At 56.2% G+C, this 20,734-nt stretch overlaps 1 protein-coding gene across 1 annotated transcript in view; it reads right to left on the reverse strand.

Annotated features, from left to right (window-relative positions):
* LOC104053209 (voltage-dependent L-type calcium channel subunit alpha-1S-like) overlaps nt 1-16,943 on the reverse strand; it is a 35,816-nt gene extending 18,873 nt beyond the window's left edge. Inside the window, exons 1-7 of the mRNA XM_064471719.1 lie at nt 16,768-16,943; nt 11,736-11,841; nt 3,593-3,732; nt 2,891-3,024; nt 2,157-2,309; nt 1,662-1,867; nt 717-820 (exon numbers count right to left, since the gene is read on the reverse strand). Coding sequence (XP_064327789.1) covers nt 717-820; nt 1,662-1,867; nt 2,157-2,309; nt 2,891-3,024; nt 3,593-3,732; nt 11,736-11,841; nt 16,768-16,928 — 1,004 coding nt within the window. The 5' untranslated portion in view covers nt 16,929-16,943. The remainder of the gene's footprint in view (nt 1-716; nt 821-1,661; nt 1,868-2,156; nt 2,310-2,890; nt 3,025-3,592; nt 3,733-11,735; nt 11,842-16,767) is intronic.
* Between the last annotated feature and the right edge of the window lie 3,791 nt (nt 16,944-20,734).

Here is a 20,734-nt window from a genome sequence, read left to right on the forward strand (position 1 = left end):
ACCAAAACCAGGATGCTGGCACCCCACCACAGCAATGCACAGTAGGCTGAGCGTGGCACCAGGGATTTTGCACGTGGCAGCTTCAACTGCACTACTATGGGAACTAGCACCGACTGAGTCATTTGGCACAGAAGTGTCAGGATCACTGTAACCAGACTGATGATAGCTCGTTGTGGTACTTGGGTAAGACTGTTGAAGCATTAATTAGAGTAACTGAAATTCTCTTGGATCCCCTGCATTCTTAACAAAGGTGGTTTCCTTAGGTTGGCCATGAGGAAATCATGTGTGCTCACAAGAGGACAGCAGTGCTGTGGGTACCCGTGAGAATGAGTGTCTCGACCCACAGCCATGGTGTAAAGACTGCTGCTTTGAGCTCCCTGCTCAGCTTCTTTTGCTGTGAGTGCTGGCAGACCACACTACAAACACCTAATATCGTGCTCCACGGCTGTGTTTGCTGACCGCTGCTTGTGCTACAGGGAAGAGATTTCTGTGTTAGGCGTTGAGCTAAAACCTCAGAGAGTCATGGACACTAGCACAAAAAGTAACTCAAGGCTCAGGGCTTCCAAGCATGCAAAAGCAGGGGAGAGGAACAGCAGAGGAAAAGGAACAGAAACTTTTCCAGGCCTCCTTCTTGTATAATTAAAACCAGCCAATGTCCACGCTCTGGTAACGCTCACTGATCTGCCGGCAAAGAGAAAGGACGGCGTGGCACTTACCCACTGAGCACCCCCAGCACCAGGTTGAGGACGAAGAAGGAGCCAAGCAAGATAAGGCTGACAAAGTAGATCCAGGGCCATTCATTCCCAATGGCATCATTCACCTGGCAAGGAGAGAGGCAGATGAAGCATCCTGAACACAGTGTCTGCTGTCTGTCTCCCCTTAGGGCTCCCTCAACAGCCTCTGGGAGCTTTGCTCCCCCCTAAAATGAGTGCTTGGGATGGTAGCAGCTAAACCTGGCTCTGAGCTCTGCCGCCTTATGACTTTGCATCAGGTTTTTGTGGAGGTAAAGCGAGACCCAAGCATTTTGGGGGCAGATATAAACATCAGCCCCATGCCTAAGCCTCAGCAAGACAGTCTCCCAAGGACTGCAAAACACGGGGTTTTGCCGAAGCACCCACCAGCCAGCCGTTGTTGTGCTCGGCCTGTACCCCTTCACAAAGGTGGGAGCTGGAGCACCCTCCTGTCTACCTGGAGAGCAAGGACAGCTTGAGCAGTGCCTGCAAAGATGCAGAAGAGGTGCCTGGTGCACCATGGGATGTGCATCACCGCATGAAGCTTGGTGGGGGCAGGATGTCTTTCACCGGCTGGGAGGCCTGGCCCTGCTATGGGGACCTGTGTCCTGGAGGGAATTCCTCGCTCTTTAGAGGGGTTCAGATTGGCTATGAGGGAAAAAGTCTTCACTGCAAGAGCGGTCAGGCATGGGCACAGGCTGCCCAGAGAGGTGGGGGAGTCACCGTCCCTGGGGCGGTTCAAAAAAACGTGTAGAAGTGACGCTTGGGGACATGGCTTAGGAGGCCTGGGGGTGTTGGGTTTGGGGTTGGACTAGATGATCTCAGAGGTCTTTTCCAACCTTAATGATTCTATCATTTTATGATTCTCTGAGGCAGGACCAGCAGTGACCTCTGCGAGCTGGGCACCAAGCCGAAGCTGCTGGAGCCTACCCAGTAGAGGACTTCGGTCCAGCCCTCCATGGTGATGCACTGATAGACAGTCAGCATGGCAAAGCCGAAGTTGTCGAAGTGAGTAATGCCGTCGTTGGGCCCCGGCCAGCCGCTTCGGCATTCAGTGCCATTGATGGTGCAGTGTCGCCCGTGGCCAGAGCTGGTGCATGGGGCTGGCTTCTCTGATGCCACCGTGGCAATCACATCTGAGGGGGAAAGCCGTGGTGTGAGCAGCAGGTCAGGCCAAGTAGGGCAGGTTCCAGCACTTCCCAGCCTCCTGCAGCAGCTTTCCAAAAGGGGCTTTTCCTTTCACCACCTCCTCACACCACGTACATCACCAAGCTGTGTGCTGTACCAAACATCCTCCAGGCCTGCCACGCTCCCAGGCCTGACGCTGGCAAGACCAGACATTCTGCCACCCGCAGAACCTCTGTGGTCCCCACAGCAGCCACACAGAGCCATCTCTGCCGTATCACCCCCCCGCCACAGCCCCACCTGTCCCGAGATAGTAGCAGGTCTTGTGCATCTTGCCCTTGAAGAGCTCTTGCCCAACTATGGCATAGATGATGATCATGAAGAGGACCAGCAGGGCGATGTGGAGCAGGGGCACCATGGCCTTGATGATGGAGTTCAGGACGACCTGAAGGCCTGCACCCAGGAGAAGGGAGAGGAGGTCAACCACTTCATAAACAGCTTTGGGTGCACCTTGCGTTCCTGTCAGCCCCTCTGACAAGCAGCCTCTGAAATGCCCCGTGCCAAGGGAAGAGGGGCACAGGTTGGTTGGGAATGAAATCGCTGAAGCAAAAGTTCCTTTCTCTACCCACCATAGAGCATGTGGAAGGCCCCAGCAGAGCCACGCACCAGGCAGTGCTGGAGGCTGCTTCACGCCCCTCCATTTGTTCTGGTGCCCTCATCCTGAGCTCTGGGAGAAGGAGATCCCTGCCCTGAGAAACCAGAGCGAGGTCCCAGCCCCTTTCACCCTGGCCACCCACAGGTGCTGACACTGACCCACGCAGGGAGCTACATTTGCGCTGACCTGCAGATCCCCAGTGCTGACAGTTGCAAGCTGTGGGGATGAGCAAGAACCTGTGGCTCCTCCACGCCCACCCTGTGGCTGGGCTTGACCCAGCAGCACCAAGAAACCTGCCCCATGGCCCCCCACCCTGGCCAGGCACAGGGGTTCAATCCACCCGTCAACTCTTCACGGTGGCAGGGTGCCCAGCACCCACTCGGCACTCCGGACACCAGGCGCAGGGGTCTCAGCACACGAAACGCTCGCAGGGCCTTCACGTCAAAGCCGCCTTTTCCCCCTGAAGTCCCTCCCTGCTTCGCATTGACCTGCTCCAAGGTCATGGTGATAAGCCTGAAAGAGCCGGGGCACAGAGCAGGGAAGAAAGGGGGAGAAGCAGAAGGAAGGACAGGGAGAAAGAGAAGGGCGTGAGGATGGAGACCAAGAAACCTGTGCTAAGGACTCAGTGCTCTGCAGGCAGGGAAGAGAGGGACAGGACTCTGCCAGCCACGCTCAGCCTGACCCAGGGAACAGCTCTTGCTAAGTCCAACTCCTGGGCGCACTCGTGGCTGGGCACCCCTCTGCGCACTCACTGCTGACCAGCCGGGGGCCCTCCCACCCCTCGTGCCCAGTGGACCCTCTCCCCGTGTGCCAAACCCCAGATGACTCCATGGCACTCCCGTTCTCCAGGGCAAGGAGACCTGAAAGGCGTTAAGGAGTCAGACAGGAAGAAACAGGAGTGAGGGAGGATCCCCGGGGATATCAGGGCATGAGAAAGGGGCCCGTGGGAGCAGGGCATGAACTGAGACCGCAGGTTGCCCCCAAACCCACTGCAGTCGCTAGAAAAATCAATGTAGCTGATAGGCTGTGGACCAGGCCTTGGCACAAGCTGGGCACCAGCAGCTTCCCATCCTTGCGTTACCCCAGGGACACGATGGAGAAGTCGAGCACGTTCCAGCCGTTTCGGAGATAGGCATCCGTGTGGAAAAGAAACCCGTAGGCAATTATCTTGAGCATTGCCTCAATGGCAAAGAAGATCAGGAAGGCGTATTCGATCTTCTCCTGGGGATTGGAAAGGCAAGCAGGAGAGGATGCTCCGTTAGAGCAGACTGTCACCTCCCTTGGCATCACCACCATGCACGGCTGCCCCCCCGTGTGTCTCTGGGTTCGGCCCCAGCTGCCAACCCATCTGTGATCTCCCACGCGCATCGGGCAGCGCTGAGGCTACCCTGGGCAGGAAGGGGTGGCATGCTGAGCCGCCACATGCCACCCTCTGGCCCGCGGCGTGATCCCCTGCGTCCCTTCAATGGCACGCTGCCAGGACCACGTCCCCGGGCTACGGGAACCCGCTCTTACAAACTACACCAGCAAAGCCACCACTCACTTCCCAACCCAGCGCCCAAAAGTGCCTGGCCCAGGGCACTGCACATCTCTGGCTCTCCTCCCTGCTGCCCCACCCTCCCATACTCCCATAGCCTTCCTCCCGCAGGCAGCACTGATGCCTCCTCCTCATCCTCTCCAGCTGAGGCTTGCTGGGTTTGTCCTGGAGACACCACACAGTCACCATGGGACAAGCCAGCTGCACTGTGGCTTCCCGCTGCCCTGGGCTCCCAGGGAAGTGAGGCTTTGGGCTCAAGACCTTCTGCCTAATGCCATATGTCCGCCTGGCAGAGTGAGCTGCTAGAAGCTGGCCTGCCTGGGGTCTCTGCTAGGCAGAGGTGTTGTGCCCACTCCCAGGTGGGACCTGGCACCCCACTGCAAGGGCTTGGCACAGCCCTGCAGCCACATGGCCCAGAATAGCTCATCTTTCTCCAGAGCACATCCAAGAGCCCACCTGGTTCTGCCTGTCACTGTGATCACTGCCCTTGCTGCTGACACCCTGTTCCAGACTGGGATTAAAATCCCTCCGAGGCACCCAGATGGATTGGGGTATTTACATTTCTGCTCTTCCATGGCCCCTCTCCTCCATCTGCACCCCATGAAGGGCAAAGAGCATCCCTGCTTGGGCTCTGCAAGGAATTGCACCCAGAAAGGCAGAAACGTCTCTCTGAGGCCAAACTGGGGAAGGCTGCAGTGCTGCAAGCATACCTTCCTCCCAGGGTCCCTCAAGCAACCAGGGCCAGGGCTCAGACAGAAGCATTGCTTGCTCAATTACCGTGTCCAGCAGCAGTGGCTGTGCCAAGTCTCCCTGTATGTCTGTCACCCATACAAGTGCCAGTTCCTTGTTGGATCTGAGGGCAGCAATGGTAAGAGCAGAGACCTAAGCATTGTGTTTACTGGTGTTATCAGGGTTCTGTCTTCAAGGTTTTAGCTAAGGCAACTCGATGCCACTCACCTTCCTGTCTTATCAGTGACAGATCCCCCCTAGTCTGTCCCCAAAAGCCTGTCCTTGGAATCCCAGACATACAGATACAACTATCCTGAGGATTATTTCAGGTATGGAGGGACTGCAGAGTTGCACCAGCAGCCAGTGGTGTGGTGGGGGATCTTCCCTGCTGCAAATGGAGGAGAAATGGGGAGCCCACTGCAAGCTACAGCAGCTCTGCAGCTGCCAAGGCTGGTGAGGGTCAGGATCCAATCTGGAACCCCAGCACTGCAAAAGCTAATCTCTTGCCCTGCTTCATCCAACAGGACAGAGTCAGGCTCCAGGGTCTCTGGCTGGCAGGGATGCCCCTCTAAAAGCACTTGCCCAGAATCAAAAGGTGACTTGCTGTTCCCTGGAGGTCCCTTTCAGAAGCCCAGACCAGGTGAGTGCTTTGGCCGGCTCCAATGGTGTTTGCCCACCATGCGCAGTCAGTGAGCAGCAGGTTTCAAACCTGGCCCATGGCAGGAGGCTGCTTAGGAGAGGGTGGCCGGGCTGCCTGGCAGAGCTGGGATTGGGTGTATGAAGAGCCCAGCCTTCAAAAAGCCACTATAAAAAGATAGAGGTCTTTATAACACACCAGGCTGCTACGCACACACATGCTTCAACCATGTTAGGGGACACAGAGTAACCCGACCTGCGGCTGCCGAATGAGCCACAGAGCAGCAGGAATAACAGCGTGCACCACGCCGATGCAGTGCAACATGACACAGCTCCAGCCTGCTCAGCAATGTCGGCTCCCGGCCCCTACGGCCACGCAGGGCTCTCCAGAATGAGCACCAGCCCCTTGTCCCTGGTGTCTCCTCCCAGGGAACGGGGGGGCAGGGCTTGGCACCTGGCTGGTCAAAGTGGGGGATAGATGGTGAGGGGACAGCGTGACCGTAACAAATCCAGATAGCTACCTCTGCTTCCCTGCAGAGACATCCGTGTGGAGCAGGACTCCCAGCAGTCACATTCCTCCCTGACCCCTCCAAACCGTCCCCAGCCTCCTGCCCTCCTCCGTGCCCTCTGTTCCTGCTCCTGCACCATCAGCCCCTGCACCTCCCCCTGAGCCTCTCAGTCCCAGCCAGGCCCTTGCTCCGCTTTGCCCTGCAGCCCCAGCCCCCGTCACCTCTGCTGCCAGGCTGAGGGGTGGCCCCTGCTCTGGCTGAGGCAGTTGTCACAGATCACAGGTTTGAGGCTGGCCAGGATGTCTGGAGATCACCTAGTCTAAGCCCTCGCTGCTCAAAGCAGGGCCAGCTTGTAACGGGGTGCTCAGAAATTAGTCCTTGCAGGTTTTGAATGACTCCAAAGATCCCACACCCAGCCTGGACAACCTATGCCAGTGTTTGACCACCCTCCCCAGTAGAAATGGTCTTTGTACGTGCACCAGTGGGTTGACCGGGATGCGTGCGTGGACTGCCTGCACCAGTACATGCAGGGCACGTAGCTGTGCTGCTGAAGTCTTTCATAAGGGCTTTTTAAACACAAAACACCCTTGCAGCAACCATGCTTTGCAGAAGAGAGTAGCTGTGCCTTTCTTCCATTCCCCTGAATGTAGTGAGACAAGCCCTGCAGCTCTGAGAGGGAAAAGGGGACAGGACAGTTAATGAATGCATGGGAACACAGTTACAGCAATCTCATAGGCTCCCCTTCCTTTGGAAATCAAGATAAAAATGAGGGCTGGAGCAGAGGAAGGCTCCTTTGAGTACATGGTGGGAACCCCTGGTACCCTGCATGTCCGGGAAGAGACATTGAGAGAAACGCTTCTGTTTCTCACAGTGGCCTCTGTCAGAGCGTGGGGAGTGCTTGGGATGGCAAGAGGTGCAGGAAAGAATTTGGCAGAGTTTTTGAATCGTCTGCAAAAAAATTTTAGAGCAAGGGATTGGACTAGATGATCTCCAGAGGCCTCTCCACCCTCAGCTACTCTGTGATGCTGTGATTTTCTTGCCATGGCCCCCAGCCACCGCTCCTTCTTCCCCATAAACACGTGACAGACCTGGGCTTGACAAACCCCAGGGCCGCAGAGATAGGGACCGAAAAAGCAATAAACCATTCCAGCAGCTCTGCAAGCATGGAGGAGCCAGGCCCTACGAGTTGTTCCCCATTGCGTCTCCCTCACTCACTGTCCAGAGCTCCTCGTTGCTCCATGTCCCTTCCCCGCACACCAGCTGCACCACGGCTGGTCGGGTGTCTGTGGGACTCATTGGTGGCATTCCTGAGGGTTGTCCCTGGACTAGATGCCCTAGATCTGCTCAGTTTGAAAAGGCTTTGCTGGATGCTGCCACCTCAGCCAGCAAAACCATGGACAGGAGAATGATTTGGAGACAGCACAGACAGGGGCTCAGCTGCTGCCTGTCAGACCCAGGGTGTAGAGAACCCAACTAGAGGAAAAGAAATCCAGGGGAGCTGCCGCTGTTCCGCCCTTCTCCAGGGCTGGGAGCAGATGGTCAGCAAGGTCCCTTCAGAGGAAGCCTTGCTGCAGAGCTGGAGACCACGGGGCATCCTGCTTGATGGGGCAGGCTTTGGAAGCTGCTGTATTTTTTACTGGCATTCAGGACAAGTGGTCAGCTCTGCTGGCCAAACTGGAGGGTGAGAGCTGTGTATCGGTAACGTGCAGCAAAAGTCACAGCTGGGCTCTGTGCAAAGGGGAGGTGAAATCCTCTCGCCAGCTCTGTCCACGGGGGAAGGAGCCTGAAAGAAGGCAACCTTGTGATGGCAGGTCTGTATGTGAAAAGGCTGCTGGGGTGGCCGAGTGCCCGTGAGTAGGGCCAGGACGGGACAGCAAGAGGGACATCAGAGGGGCCTGGCTTAGCTGCCTACCCAAAACCCCAGGCTGAGCCATGGAGGCCGCTAGGCCAGCCAAGCCACAAGCTGGGCAGGGTGCCGGTCCTTGACAGCAGCCCCAGCCCAGAGCAAAGGGGAGGATTGAGGCAGGGGACACTTGTACAGCTGCATCTTTATGTGCCTCTCTCAAGATGCTGGGTAAAAGCAGCTGCAGTTTCTGAAGTCCCATGCACCGAGTCTGTGCGTGGAGATGTGCGGGCGTGTGGTCTATTCTCACAGCTATTAGAGGACCCCAGGAGATCAAGGGTGACCCAAGGCTCTAGGAAAACCCCATGCAGAGGCCTTTCCTGCAGTGAGTGACCCATGCCAGCCTCAGGGGACACCCAACTGCAGGTACTCACGCTTCAAAACCAGCACTGGATCAGCAATCTCTGCTCAAGGACTGCTAGACACAGGTCAGCTGCCTGAACACAGCTGTTTTCAGTGCTACTGGAGATTCCCTGGGCTACATGAGACAATCCTCGAGCAGATGACGTTACACAGGACCCACAAGCAAGTCACAGGCCTCCAGAGCCACAGATGGAGGTCTGGGACACCTGCAACAGCATCAGACACCCATATTCCTGTAACCGAATTGTGCCTGGAGCTGTGTTCAGGTCACTGACCCCTGTGGCTGAGGTACAACCCAATGCAACCCAAAATGGCAGGATTTTTGGAAGCATATTCCTCTATATGAAACACCTGTTCTACTTAAACATAGAGCCATTATCTGGGATACTAGCAGACTGCCTACACATAGGCCGTCACCTGTGTTATTAAAAGTGTCTTCTGTACAGCCTGAGCTCCAGCTCCGTCCCCCACTCACCAGGCCCCATGCTCTACCTGATAGTTTTACAAAGCACACGGGACTCAGCCCAGCTGCTTTTGGATGCTCTGAAAGGGTGGCCTCCCTCTGAGCCCTTGGGTCCCACTGGTGGGGAAAAGCAGGCACGTTAGTGTGTGCAGCATGTCAGCCGCCACCCATCAGAACTGCAGGAGCAGACCAACTGCCCTACAAGACAAACCCTACTCTAAATTTGCCTTTATTTCTCCGTTGACCGTAAATGGAGTCCAGGCAGCCAGCTCACGTGCAGACATCTGTATTTTCTTGGGTGAATCCCTTTGAGTAACCTGCCTTGCTAAACACATTTCTGAACTTGCCTGCTCCTGGGGCAAGGCCTCTAATGAAGGACAGCGTGATTTGGAGCTCACCGACGATTTTGAAAACTCAAGTCAAAGTGAAAATAAACACTTTGAATTTTTGATTGAGTTGGAAAGTCAAAATCACTTCATCAGCATCAAAGACGGTATTTTGATTTCATTAGAATTAGACAAAATTAGACAAAAACAGCATCACAAAAAAATCTTCTGGATTAGAAGAACTCTAATCTAAAAAGAATAGGAATGAAAGATGTTTAGTTTCAACAACTGTATTTTTTCCAGGATAAAGTGAAATGGATTCGTAGAAGATTTGCAGGTTATTAAATACACTTTTGTCACCTCCCAGGATGAGTTCTGGTTAACAAAGCTTTCATGAGACTAATTCTAAATCTAGTGTAAATGCTGTCTGCAAATCTTCACTGGGTGGTCCTGGAAAGACAGAGTCAGAAGCCTGGCTGCTTTCCAGGTTTTCCAACCTTGCGGGACGAAAGTGGCAGCAGAGGCGTCACAGGAGATCCTCCCTTCCCAAGCCTCTCCTCACTGGAGACCCCCAGCATTAGAGCAGGGTGGCTTTCACTGCATCAAGTGCCTGGGATGCAGGAGGCTTCTCTGAAGGGAACCCGGGCTGGTCAGGCTCCTGCACATCCATTAGCAGTGAGCTCTCTAGGCTGAGCCTAGATCCTGCCTCCACAAATAATGTGGGGCACTGTCCTTGCTGCTCTGACTCAGCTCCCCTCATACATTTTGCCTCCTCAACAATTTCAAGGTCTTAGATAAACAAAATCCTCTCTGAAGCAGACTGGGCAATGAAGAGAGGGAGTTTAAAAAGTGACAGGGAGAGAATTAATGCATTGCAGCATCTCTCTGCTGCAGGAAAACACCTCCAACAAGCCTTTGTTGCACCACCTGCGGGTCCCATAGAGAGCACGGCCTGATACGCAAGATGGTACGGGTCTGGCTCAGCTCCTAGCTGGGACTGCTCCTACAAAGCTACCAGAACATGATGACAAAGGGACATGCAGAGCATGGATGAAGGAGAGGCCTGGGGCTGCCAGGCTCCCGATACAGAGAGCTGTTGGCATGGCAACAGGCTGAAAAATCCCCCAATAGGACATAGCATAAGTAATCTAACATAGAGTAAACACAAACAGATGACATCTCATTTGTAGAGGACGTCACTACCTGCCTGCCTGCCTCCCATTAACGGGGAAGGCTGTTGGTCCTTCCTGAGCAGCATCAGTGCCTGCGCCGGAGCACTGCGAGGTGCATTGCTGCCAGGTTGTCCCCCCCGATCGTGCCACACTGCCACATGCTGCTGGCCTTTCTCCAGCTCTGCCCTTGCAGGTGTCCTGCTCTCAGCCAAATCCCCAAACCCCTTCCAGCGGGAAGCCCCCATCCCTGCTGCCCCCACCTCCTGCTTTCCACGCTCAACCTGCCCCAGTTTCGCTTTCTCTTTGATCTCTCAGCTGAGATAACTGCACCTTTCAAATCCTATTGTGCCCCCTTGGCCAGGGAAGAAACAAAAATCAGCGTCTTGAGCGTAACTCTGCCCCAAGCTTGCAGCACACTGGGAGGCTGAACAAGCACCCCAGGAATTAACTCTCCATGGGTTTTTCTAATTCTCCTCCTCTGTGGGCCTACCTCGGACTTATTTTTAAAAGATGTAATAACACATTGCCAATATGACCCCTTTTCTTCTTTTCCCAAGGAAATTACAAGTAAACGCTATCTTCAGTGCCACTAAAAGCCTGTTGAGGAGGAGAGAGACAAAAGCATTTCAAGGAACTAAAAATTGCACAAGTAAAAGCTTACTTTGTATTCTGTATCTCAGATTCTTTGACTGCTTTAATATTTTCCTCTGCAGAGTCTCTAATGAACAGGTAAAAACCAGAGAGGTGCTTTTTTAAGTCACAAGTTGCCAGCAATACCTGCACACAACACACCCCAACCCGACGCTGAGGAGTCCTGAAGTTAGCAGAAGAGAACATTTCTTTTAAAAAGGGCATATTTAGATGCTTTGATTCAGTCACCAAACTCAGACTCTCAATGGAAATCGATGTGGACTGAACCGCAAGGGGGATCTGAAGAGGGGAAAAGGGTGGCAAACTAAAAATAGTGCAAACTATCGATTTAGCTCCTATCAAAATGCCTTATTCCAGGCAAAATGGAGTGACTGGGGAAAAAAAACAACAAAAGGAATAACTGATTGGAAAGGAGCAAAGTCTCTGCTTAACAGAGATGGGTTTTTTCCCCCCTCTTAAATAAAAAGTACCAAAATTAAAATACAGTTTTGAAATGAAAGGTCAGAAAATGTTATTCCAAAAATGCTGAAACAAAACATTCCAGCCTTTCTGGAACAGGACGTTTCCTTTTGGAAGTGTCATGATAAAAAAATTGAGGGAATTTGTTCTTTTTTTGGCATCAGTTCCTCCTTCCTGTGTACTTCACACACTAATCTGCTGCCTTTGATCTCAACCTAGGGGTGGTTTCAGCCCTTCTGAAAACCCATTTTGCAGCGGTCTCTCCGCCACCCTGCCTGCCTCTGCCTTTGCAGCATCTCTCAGTGGACCAGCGACGTCTGACTGCATCCCCAGGGCAGCACCAGATCCCCCCACTACAGGTATTACCCTCTTGCACCCCCACCACAGAGGGACCAGCTCCGCAGAGCCCTCGAAGCCGAGCACCTGGCTGCCCAGTCAGGAGGGTCAGCAGGACAGCGGGAAGGGCTGCGCCTTACCAGGCTGGAGTTGGCAACGTTGGTGTCGTCCTCAGGCATTGGCAGGTAGATGGCCAGTGCAACACAGTTGGCAAAGATGGTCAGGAGGATGATGATCTCGAAGGGTCTGAGAGAAAGTGTTAAGGAGCGAAGGCAAGAACAAAAAAGCAGGTACAGCCGTGCATGGGTATGTGTGGGGAAACCCCACTGGCTATGGGGGAACAACCTCTCACTGGGGCAGAGAACCAGAGCGAGCGGTCAGCCTTCACCCTCTGCGCATCCTCAGTTGCTGCCCATTTCTTGGGTGGCCGGGGAAGGGGGGAATGGGCCAGGATGAGATGCAGGGCCTGGACGCTCAGGGCATGTCTGCTGGAGAGGGGAAGCTTTGGCACAGCACATATGGGGCAGGGGCACAAATTAAAAGGCTGCAGTGGAGCAATAACAAGGGCATGGGAGAGCTGATTGTTTCCCCCTGATCATCCTTCAGCGAATCATCCTGAAGGGTCAGGACCCTCTTGCATAATGTAGACGCTTAACCAAAGCATCACCCTTTGGAACGTGCTGCCCCTGGCTCCATCTGTACTCAGCATCCGTGAGGGAGACGCTGCTGAGCAGCGGATCTCAGGTGGGCATGTCTCCCTGACTAGAAGGTATCTAGGGGCAAGACAGCTCAGCCAGGGTCTCCTCTAGCAGAACATCCAGCTGCTAACATCCCTGGGTGTCCTACAGCCTCAGTGCCCCGGTGCAGGCAGCACGCCTGTGACTGTCCCCAGGAGTGCCATGGGCTGGGAGTAACTGGAGTGCTCAGCTTGAGCTCCATCTCACTCCCTAGAAGGCGGAATTGTGCTGTTTGGGACTGTGACATCTCTTGAACAAATACGGTGAATTTATATTTCCCCTGAAGGCCCTAGCACAGGCTCCTGCTGCTGTCACTAATCTGCTGGGCCACTGAAACCTCATGGTCAAGCTTCAGCTACCACATTCCTGAAGCTCCAAAAGAGCTCAAACTCTGGCTCTGGGACCTTGGAGGCAGAACTCTCTGTTCCTCCCAGCGTGGTCCAAATCTGCCACCCTGTGGTACCCTGGCAGTGCACCACACATCTGGTCAGAAGAAGACAGCATCGTCTTTTGCTGCCCCTCTGCTGGTCACATCCAGGCCCTGCTGCAGCTCTAAAGTGCTTGTGCCTAGCCACGGCACCATGCAGCTAGGCACATACCTCAAAGCAAGGGGGTCTCCTCCACTCACCTAGTGGCCTCGGGCTGCCAGAAGACAGCTGGGTACAGCACGATGCAAAAACCTACAAGAAACATTTTTGGTCATAACGCTAATCTCAAAGTTTTCTGCCCAATAGTGTTTCTTGATGAGTACGTCTCAGTTGTCCCCGATCCACTTGCCTTGCCTGTATCCCTGGAAGCCTCTGAAACTAAAAGCAGGTGGAGGAAATGAAAATGTTGGTCTGGCTGTCCCCTGGGACGGACCCGCCTACAGTGTAAATCAGCAGTGACAACTCACCACACTCCCCACCAGCCCCTTCCCCTCTCCATCGTCCTACCAGCCAACATCCACACTTATGACCACAGCCAGCGCCTACCCCCATAAGCTGTTTTGAGATCTTTCATCCCCATCCCCAGCTGTAAATTCCAACCCGCCATCACGGGCAAACTGGTAAATCTCATCCAGTAGGTACAGAGGTTCCAGTACAAGACAGGATTTCCCAGCATCCCCATCTCACTTTGGGTAGACCTTCCAAAGGAGAACAGCTCCCAGGAACACGCTCAGTGGGGACAGACAGCACAGCCATGCAGACTGCTGCCACTACAGCACAGCCCTCGAAACTCAGTACCCCAGCAGAGAGGCCCTGCAACCATACTGACACCCCTATGCCACAGTTAATCAACTGACTAGCTCAGCTTTCCAGCTAATTGTGCTGAGGCCTGCCTTGGGCTGTGGTGGCCATGCCACTGTCCAATCCAGCATCGTGGGACAAGGGGCACCTAGGGAGCATTCTTTCCATACTGGCCTGCTGAGCTGGCTGAGTGCTGTCAGTTGTGTCCTGTGCACACCACAGGTTATTTTGCCTTTTCTGGACCCTTCTGTCCATCAATCTGATGCCACTTTAAAAACTAAAGTCAGCTGGAAAAGCTGTTCCCCTCTGTGTTCCAGGTAACTGGGCAGAGCCCAGGGGTTAGAGGCTTCCCTACCTACTCTGACAGTGAGAGATGAATGTTGCCAGCACTCATCCCAGTTTCCACGTGGCTGCAACGGTGAAGGGTGCAGGGACCATTCAGCATCACGGAGCAAGTTGGAGAGAGCTGTGGAAAGAGGAGCAGGAATCACGGCTCAGGTCCTGCCACATTAGCCACTGATGTGCAGAAGGGGAAGAGCCTTTGCCCATCCCCCTGCTCTGGGAAAACAGCCACATACTTATTTCCTCCTCCTTCAAGTGTGACCTGCCTTGTAACTGGAGCTGGAATCAGCTTGCCGCTTGCAATTCTGCGAGTCTGGCACTGTTATTAGGTAGAAATGCAGTGGGACAGATCTAACCAAAAGAAGAGGCATGTAGTGTCACTGGACACAGCGTCTCTGCCTCCTGCCACTGAGCCAGAGCCTCAACGTCCTCCTCAGCTCCTTGCCCTGCAATCTCACTTCTTTCTCTCCGGCAACCTCCTGTCACACAGCATCCAAGGGCCCCAGCGCCTCCCTTGCAGCAGGAATCAGGCCCTTAGTACCCTACAGCTGTGTGGTCCTCCACGGTCCCCAGTCTCCTCACCCACCTGCCTTGAAGTCCTCCTGGCTGCAAAATAATCCTGGAATACCTGGGTGTCATCACACAGCTAGACGTGTCCCAACAACCACCAACCTGCCGGGCTAGCTGTTGAGCACAATACCCAGCAATTCACAAGTACCCAGATTTCCTTGTGCTGACAAACGCGTTTTTTGAAATGTGAGTGAACTTCAGCATAAAAACCCCTCTGCCTCAAGCCAACCAGGCTTTCACCCGCCCTAGACTGAGTGCAGTGATGCTCCCTACTCTCCAACTGCCTCAAAAAGACCCCGTCCCACTCCTGTGGCTCAGCTTTGTTCTCTGACAGCAGAAGCTGTATAGCAGAGGTGGGCCCAAGGAACAGGAACGCGTACTGCCGTACTGAACCCAGACGCCAGGTATCCCACAGAAAATGGTCACAGCTAATCTACCCTTGGCAGCTTGCCTGGCCCTGAAGCCCGTAAGAACTCACAGGACCCGGAATGATCCTGCAATGCCTTGCAAACCCTGATCCCTGAACGAGGGCAGCCAGGTGCATTGCAGTATAAATACAGCCAGGCACAAGAGAAGCGCTGCAGAAACCCAATGCCCTGGATCATTTGTCCTGCACAGGTCAGAACCACCTGCAGCTTTCCTAGTGGGACACCCACCTCTCCCCTCCACACTCCCCTTCCAGGGCACCGACGGGGGAAGGACCCCCATTGTGCTACGCACTCTCTCTGGCACACGTTGGCCCAGGAGGAGGAATGTGTTTGAGTATGTTGGAAGATATAAGTCCTATTTCCAGCTCTTCCCCTGCCACTAGGGTGTACGCATAAGCTTCTTCCATACTCAGTGCCTATTTAAGACACTGACACAGTTCCCTTCCCTGGCAGAACAACCCAGTCCTCATGGCAGAGGAGCAGAAACGGAGAATTCCCCAATGACGGCTCTTCTTCCTCGCCTTGAAGGACAGAGAGCCCCTTTGCAGTGAAGGAACAGCAGCTCAAAATCCGTGGCCAGCACAGCACCACCAGAGCATGCCCTGAGCACCTGCAAACGGGCACCCTGGGCTTTGAAAAAGATGGCCTCTCTGGCAGCGTGGGGCATGGGTTTGGTGTCCCCATGGCACTACATGTACAGCAACACAGCCAGCCTTTCCCAAGGGCAGGGCCTGGCCCCCAGCCCTTAGGCAACCAAGCCCCCTCCAAGAAGAGCAAAGCCTGGCCAGGGCTGGGATGATCCTGCCAAGGCCAGGAACATGCAGATCAGTTCAGCAACTGAAATAAGAAAAGTTGGGGTGGATCTGCTGGAAACATCCCCAAATTCCACCGTGTTTCCTTGAGCCCAAATGTTTTGCTGAAGCCAAAGTGAAATATTTCATCTCCCATCCTCTTCCCTTCCATATAATACAGGTGAACAAGGCAATATCTAATGGCCTAAAATAGTTCCTGGATGGGTGGCAGAAACATGAAATTTTGGAATTCCTGAGCTATAACGCCCCAGTGAAGAGATGCCTAACCAAAGAGCAACCACCCAAACCCATCCCTGCATTAGGCCAGAGGCACAGAGATACTGTCCCTCTAAACAGTATCACTCACAAAAGCCTTCACCTGTGACAGCAGGGATGGGAAAGGGGAGACGAGAGGACAATGGTGCCAGCAGGATTCGGGGGGTGCCAGCCAGCCCCCACCCCCGGGGCAGGGAGCAGCTGTGCGATCAGGCAAGTGGTGACACACACACAGAATCATCCCAAGCAGCTCGTTATGGTCTTGCTACACACCCCCAAACCTCTGCCCTGGGGCAGCGTGATGTCCCCAGCTCCACGCTCAGCTCCCACGCCCCCCGCCTGGCCCTCCTCTGCCCATCCCCATCCCCACCCTGGGATGGGCACTGTGCCCCCTCCTCGCATGCCAGACCCTCTGCCCTCCCAGCAGACATTCCCGTATTCTACCCAGCACAGCTCCTGCCAGTGCAAAACATGTTCGCTCCTACAAGGCCCTTGTCACCCAGGCTGCCCCTGCCTGCCCCCGCACCACTCCACCGAAGGTCCCCATGGCCTGAGCCACTTGTCAGCCCCAGCTTCCCCCATAAGCCTATTCATGCTCCCAGTTTGCACAGTCATTGCCAATGCATCCCACTGGGGCACCCCAAAACACCTCGCTGCCTTTTACAGACCGAATTAGACAGCCTGTGCTGAACTGGGCTGGCAGCTCTCCTGCCTGCATCCCACAGGGTCCCGCGCCCCAGCACCCCTGCTCACAGGCACGCACACGGGCACTGCCAAGCCCGCGCAGCCAGAAGGATACTTCCACTCCACGATGCTGATGCACGCCTTCCGCAGTGGGTTTTCCAGGGTTAAGCACAACAGAGCCCTGGCTGGCCGGGGAGCTGCTGGCGGTACCGGCTTCTTGGACTTGTCCTTCTGTTGCCTCTTCTTCACATCATCCTGGGGAGAAGTAGGCTCCATGGTGTTTCTCCCCCTCCTGCCCCACGGCCGAGCCCCCCTTCCCCAGGGTCCCAGCCAGCTGAAGCTCTTCTGGATGTCCCTTCTTGCAGAGCCCGTCTCCTCCACGCACTGAGGGAGGCGATGGGGCAGTTGGGGCTGGAGCCTGCACTCGCATGTACAAACACACAAAGCATGAGTTTAAATTTAGATCCCAGCCTGGCTCCCGGGTGCTGTCACAGCTCCTGAGGCAGCAAAAGGGCCCCTGCAGCTGTTGCTTCTTTACCCAGCACATCGGGAGGCAGGCGAGTGCTTCGCATGCCACTGACAGGGGCTGGGGGTGGGAACAGGCTGCGTGCTGGGCACACGGTCTCTGAAAGGAAAGTGCCTTGTCCCAGTCAGCTCTTTCCCCTGCTCCCCCAGCCTCCCTTACCCAAACTGCAAGATGGGCTGCCTGGGGCAATGTGTGCAGCGCCCGGCTGAATCGGGGTGAGGTGGAGAACCCAATTCTGGCCAAAGGTGGCTAACGCACAAACTGATCAGTCCCCTCTCTCTGCAGGATTTTACCTTCATTTGGTGCAAACTGCTCAGCTGAGCCCTGGACCCTGTGATGCTGGGGCTGTGGAGCCTCTGGGGCTGGGTCCATCTCACTGACAGGCACTTTGACCCCAACCTCAGCGCTCCAGAGAAGCATGGTAGGTCCAAAAAGTGCTCCAGCTTGCTCTTCTGGAGGGGCAGAGGAAACCCTTGCCTGGCACCGGTCACTCAACCCCTTGCTCAGCCTCACCTCCCCAGTCTTGCTTGCAGGGTTTGGATGCAGGAACCCAACAAGCCCAGGCTGGATTGTGTCCTGGCCAGTCCGGCTGGGCTAGGGAAAGCCCAACTGGATGAGTGGTATGAACAGTCCTGAGCTGGAAGGCAGGCAGGGCGAGAGGCAGGTTATCAGCATCTCTTCGCAGCAGGGAAAACTGAGGCACCGGGAAGGGCTTTCCTGGTGTTTCCCGGACTGAGCCAGCAAAATAATTGCAGCGATCTTATTACTTATAGTCCTATCCCACAGCAAATAGCATCCCCGTCCTACAGGGATGCTACAGCCTTGCGCGACTGACCAGCTGTGCCCCAGCCAACCCCATGCATCCCAGGGAGCTGCTCTACCCAACTGCACCAGCTGCCTTGCTCAAAGCTTCCTCTCCTTTGCTTTGCAGGGTGATTCCACCATGGAGGGAAATTACTTTGCAGCTGTGCAGCAGGCTGTGTCGAGGGCCAGGAGGGCCACAGCGCTGGCAGGGAGGTAGCATGGAAGAACAACTCCTGCAGCTGCTCCAGTTTTGATGCACTTTGGAGGAGGGGACCTTTGATTGTAAAGGGGTTAAATAAGTAACCTGCCCCCTCCTACACCACTCTGCCACATTTTGTGCAAACCAAAGTCAAATCATTCCCACTGAGGGCTGCAGCCCTGTCTCCATGTGAGGCAGGTCTAAGCATGTTCCCTTTTCTCATTTAGTCCTTGTTCTTCCCCCTAAACCCTGGGGAAAGCCGGGAGCTGTATTTCTGCTGCTGCCTGTGCAGGAGAACCTGTCCCAGGGACAGCAAGGATGTGGGGCCCATCTAACGGTGAGCCTGGGAAGAAACATCGGCCCCCTTTGACTCATCCTGGAAAAGTCTCAGAGGAAGAGGGCAGGGTGTGCGAGGTGTGTGTGCAGCCTGGTGCAGGCTGGGGCCCGTGGAGAGGACACTCAAGGCCTCTCTGATCTCCTCCACAGCCCTTTGCTCACAGCCCCATGTGCACCTGCTGGCAACTGCTCAGCACCTTGCTGCGCTCACCATTTCGCACAGGGCTGTGCTGGCAGCCACCAGCCAACGTGGCTGTAACAAACCACGCTGCAGCGGTCTGCCTGATGGAGAGGTTCCTACCTGCCTGGCAGGGAAAGACTCCTTCCTCACAAAACCTTTTCACATCCATCCTTGTCTTCCTTGCATGCTTCGTGAGCCTTCATGCTCATCTCCTGCTTTGTCACTGCACAAAGACATGGCCTTAGGAAGGGGCCCAAAGGCAGCGAGCCCACGATGGAGCCTGCCCCACTGGGTGGGCTTCTCCCATCGCTGTGAAGAGCGGGGATGGAAATGCTGCCTGTGCGGCCCCTTCTCCAGCAGCGACCGCGCCTACGAACACCTCACACCTCCTGGCACGCTCTGACCCGCGTTCCTTCACCTCCCCAGCGCTTCCCCTTTCCCCAGCCCAGGCACCTCCCTGCCTCGCCGCCCGGCTCCTGCAGGGTCTTGGCCCGCCCGTCCCTCGGGGCTGCCTGAGCCGGACAGACAGCCGGCCGCAGGCAGCCTGCCCCTCTCTGGGCCCACCACGGTCTCTCTCTCCCGCACGCACTGGCCGAAGGCCTCAGTGCCCGGGGCAGGGCGAGGCAGCCGGTGGCGGGCGGGAGCGGAGCGGGACGCCGCTGCGGGCGGCAGTACCGCAACTGGCCCTGCCTGGGCTCTCCCCTCAGCCGGGCCCAGCCCAGCCCAGCCCAGCCCAGCCCAGCCCAGCCGAGCGCAGCCGAGTCCAGCCGAGCGCAGCCGAGTCCAGCCGAGCCCTGCCGAGTCCAGCCGAGCCCTGCCGAGCACAGCGCAGCCGAGCCGAGCCCAGCGCATCCGAGCCCTGCCGAGCGCAGCCGAGCCCTGCCGAGCGCAGCCGAGCCGAGCACAGCCCAGCCCAGCCGAGCACAGCCCAGCCCAGCCGAGCGCAGCCGAGTCCAGCCGAGCGCAGCCGAGTCCAGCCGAGCCCTGCCGAGTCCAGCCGAGCCCTGCCGAGTCCAGCCGAGCGCATCCGAGCCCTGCCGAGCGCTGCCGAGCCGAGCACAGCCCAGCCCAGCCGAGCCCAGCGCAGCCGAGCCCAGCGCAGCCGAGCCGAGCCCAGCGCATCCGAGCCCTGCCGAGCGCAGCCGAGCCCAGCGCAGCCGAGCCCAGCGCAGCCGAGCCCTGCCGAGCCGAGCCGAGCCCAGCGGAGCCGAGCCGAGCCCAGCCGAGCCGAGCCGAGCCCAGCGCAGCCGAGCCCAGCCGCCGGCAGCCGGGCGGCAGCGGGAAGGGGCGGCTGCCCCGCTCCCGGCCCCGCGGCCCCGGCGGGGGCTGCAGAGCCCACCATTGCCCCGGGAGCGGGAGCCGCACTCCGGGCCGCCTTTGGGATGCGGGGTCAGCGCCCAGGCGACGCTGGGGACGCAGGCGGCTGCTGGAGGGACCACGGAAGTTCGCGGGGTGCCGTGGGGGCAGCTGAGACCCGCGCGTGTGTGCGAGAGAGGGGTGTCTGCCAGCATGGAGTGGGGCGGCCTCGGGGGCTGGCGTGCCCAGGTGCTGGGAGCACTGGGTGGGATCCAGGGGCTGCCACCGGGCAGAGAGAGGGTCTGACCAGCTGCTGGGGGGAGCTGCGTTATACGCCTCTGTGTGTGTACGTATATATACATATGTGTGTGTATATATATATTTTTCCCCCACTCAAGGACTAAGGGACCTTCACTCTGATCAGCCAGAGAGGGGAACGGGATGGGGGCGCTGGTGCTGTTTGTGGTCTTGTGAGTGCTGAGTGTGTATGTCTTAACCTGCGTGCCCAGTCATATGTATATATGTGTGTGTATATGCACATACCTGTGTGTATATAGCTGCTTCGGCACCTCTGTGTGTGGGAGTGCGTGTACGTTTGTGCCTACTGGGACCCCGTGCTCAGCCTTGCTCCGGGCTGGACCCGGTGTTAGGGAGCTGTGGCAGGGTTCAGCAGCCCCTAGCAGGGACGTGGTTCATCTGCGCTGAGTTTACTGCCACAACCCCTGATCTTTTCTTGCTGA

The sequence above is a fragment of the Phalacrocorax carbo genome, chromosome 23 (assembly GCF_963921805.1).
Source record: "Phalacrocorax carbo chromosome 23, bPhaCar2.1, whole genome shotgun sequence".
In the NCBI taxonomy this organism is placed as follows: Eukaryota; Metazoa; Chordata; class Aves; order Suliformes; family Phalacrocoracidae; genus Phalacrocorax; species Phalacrocorax carbo.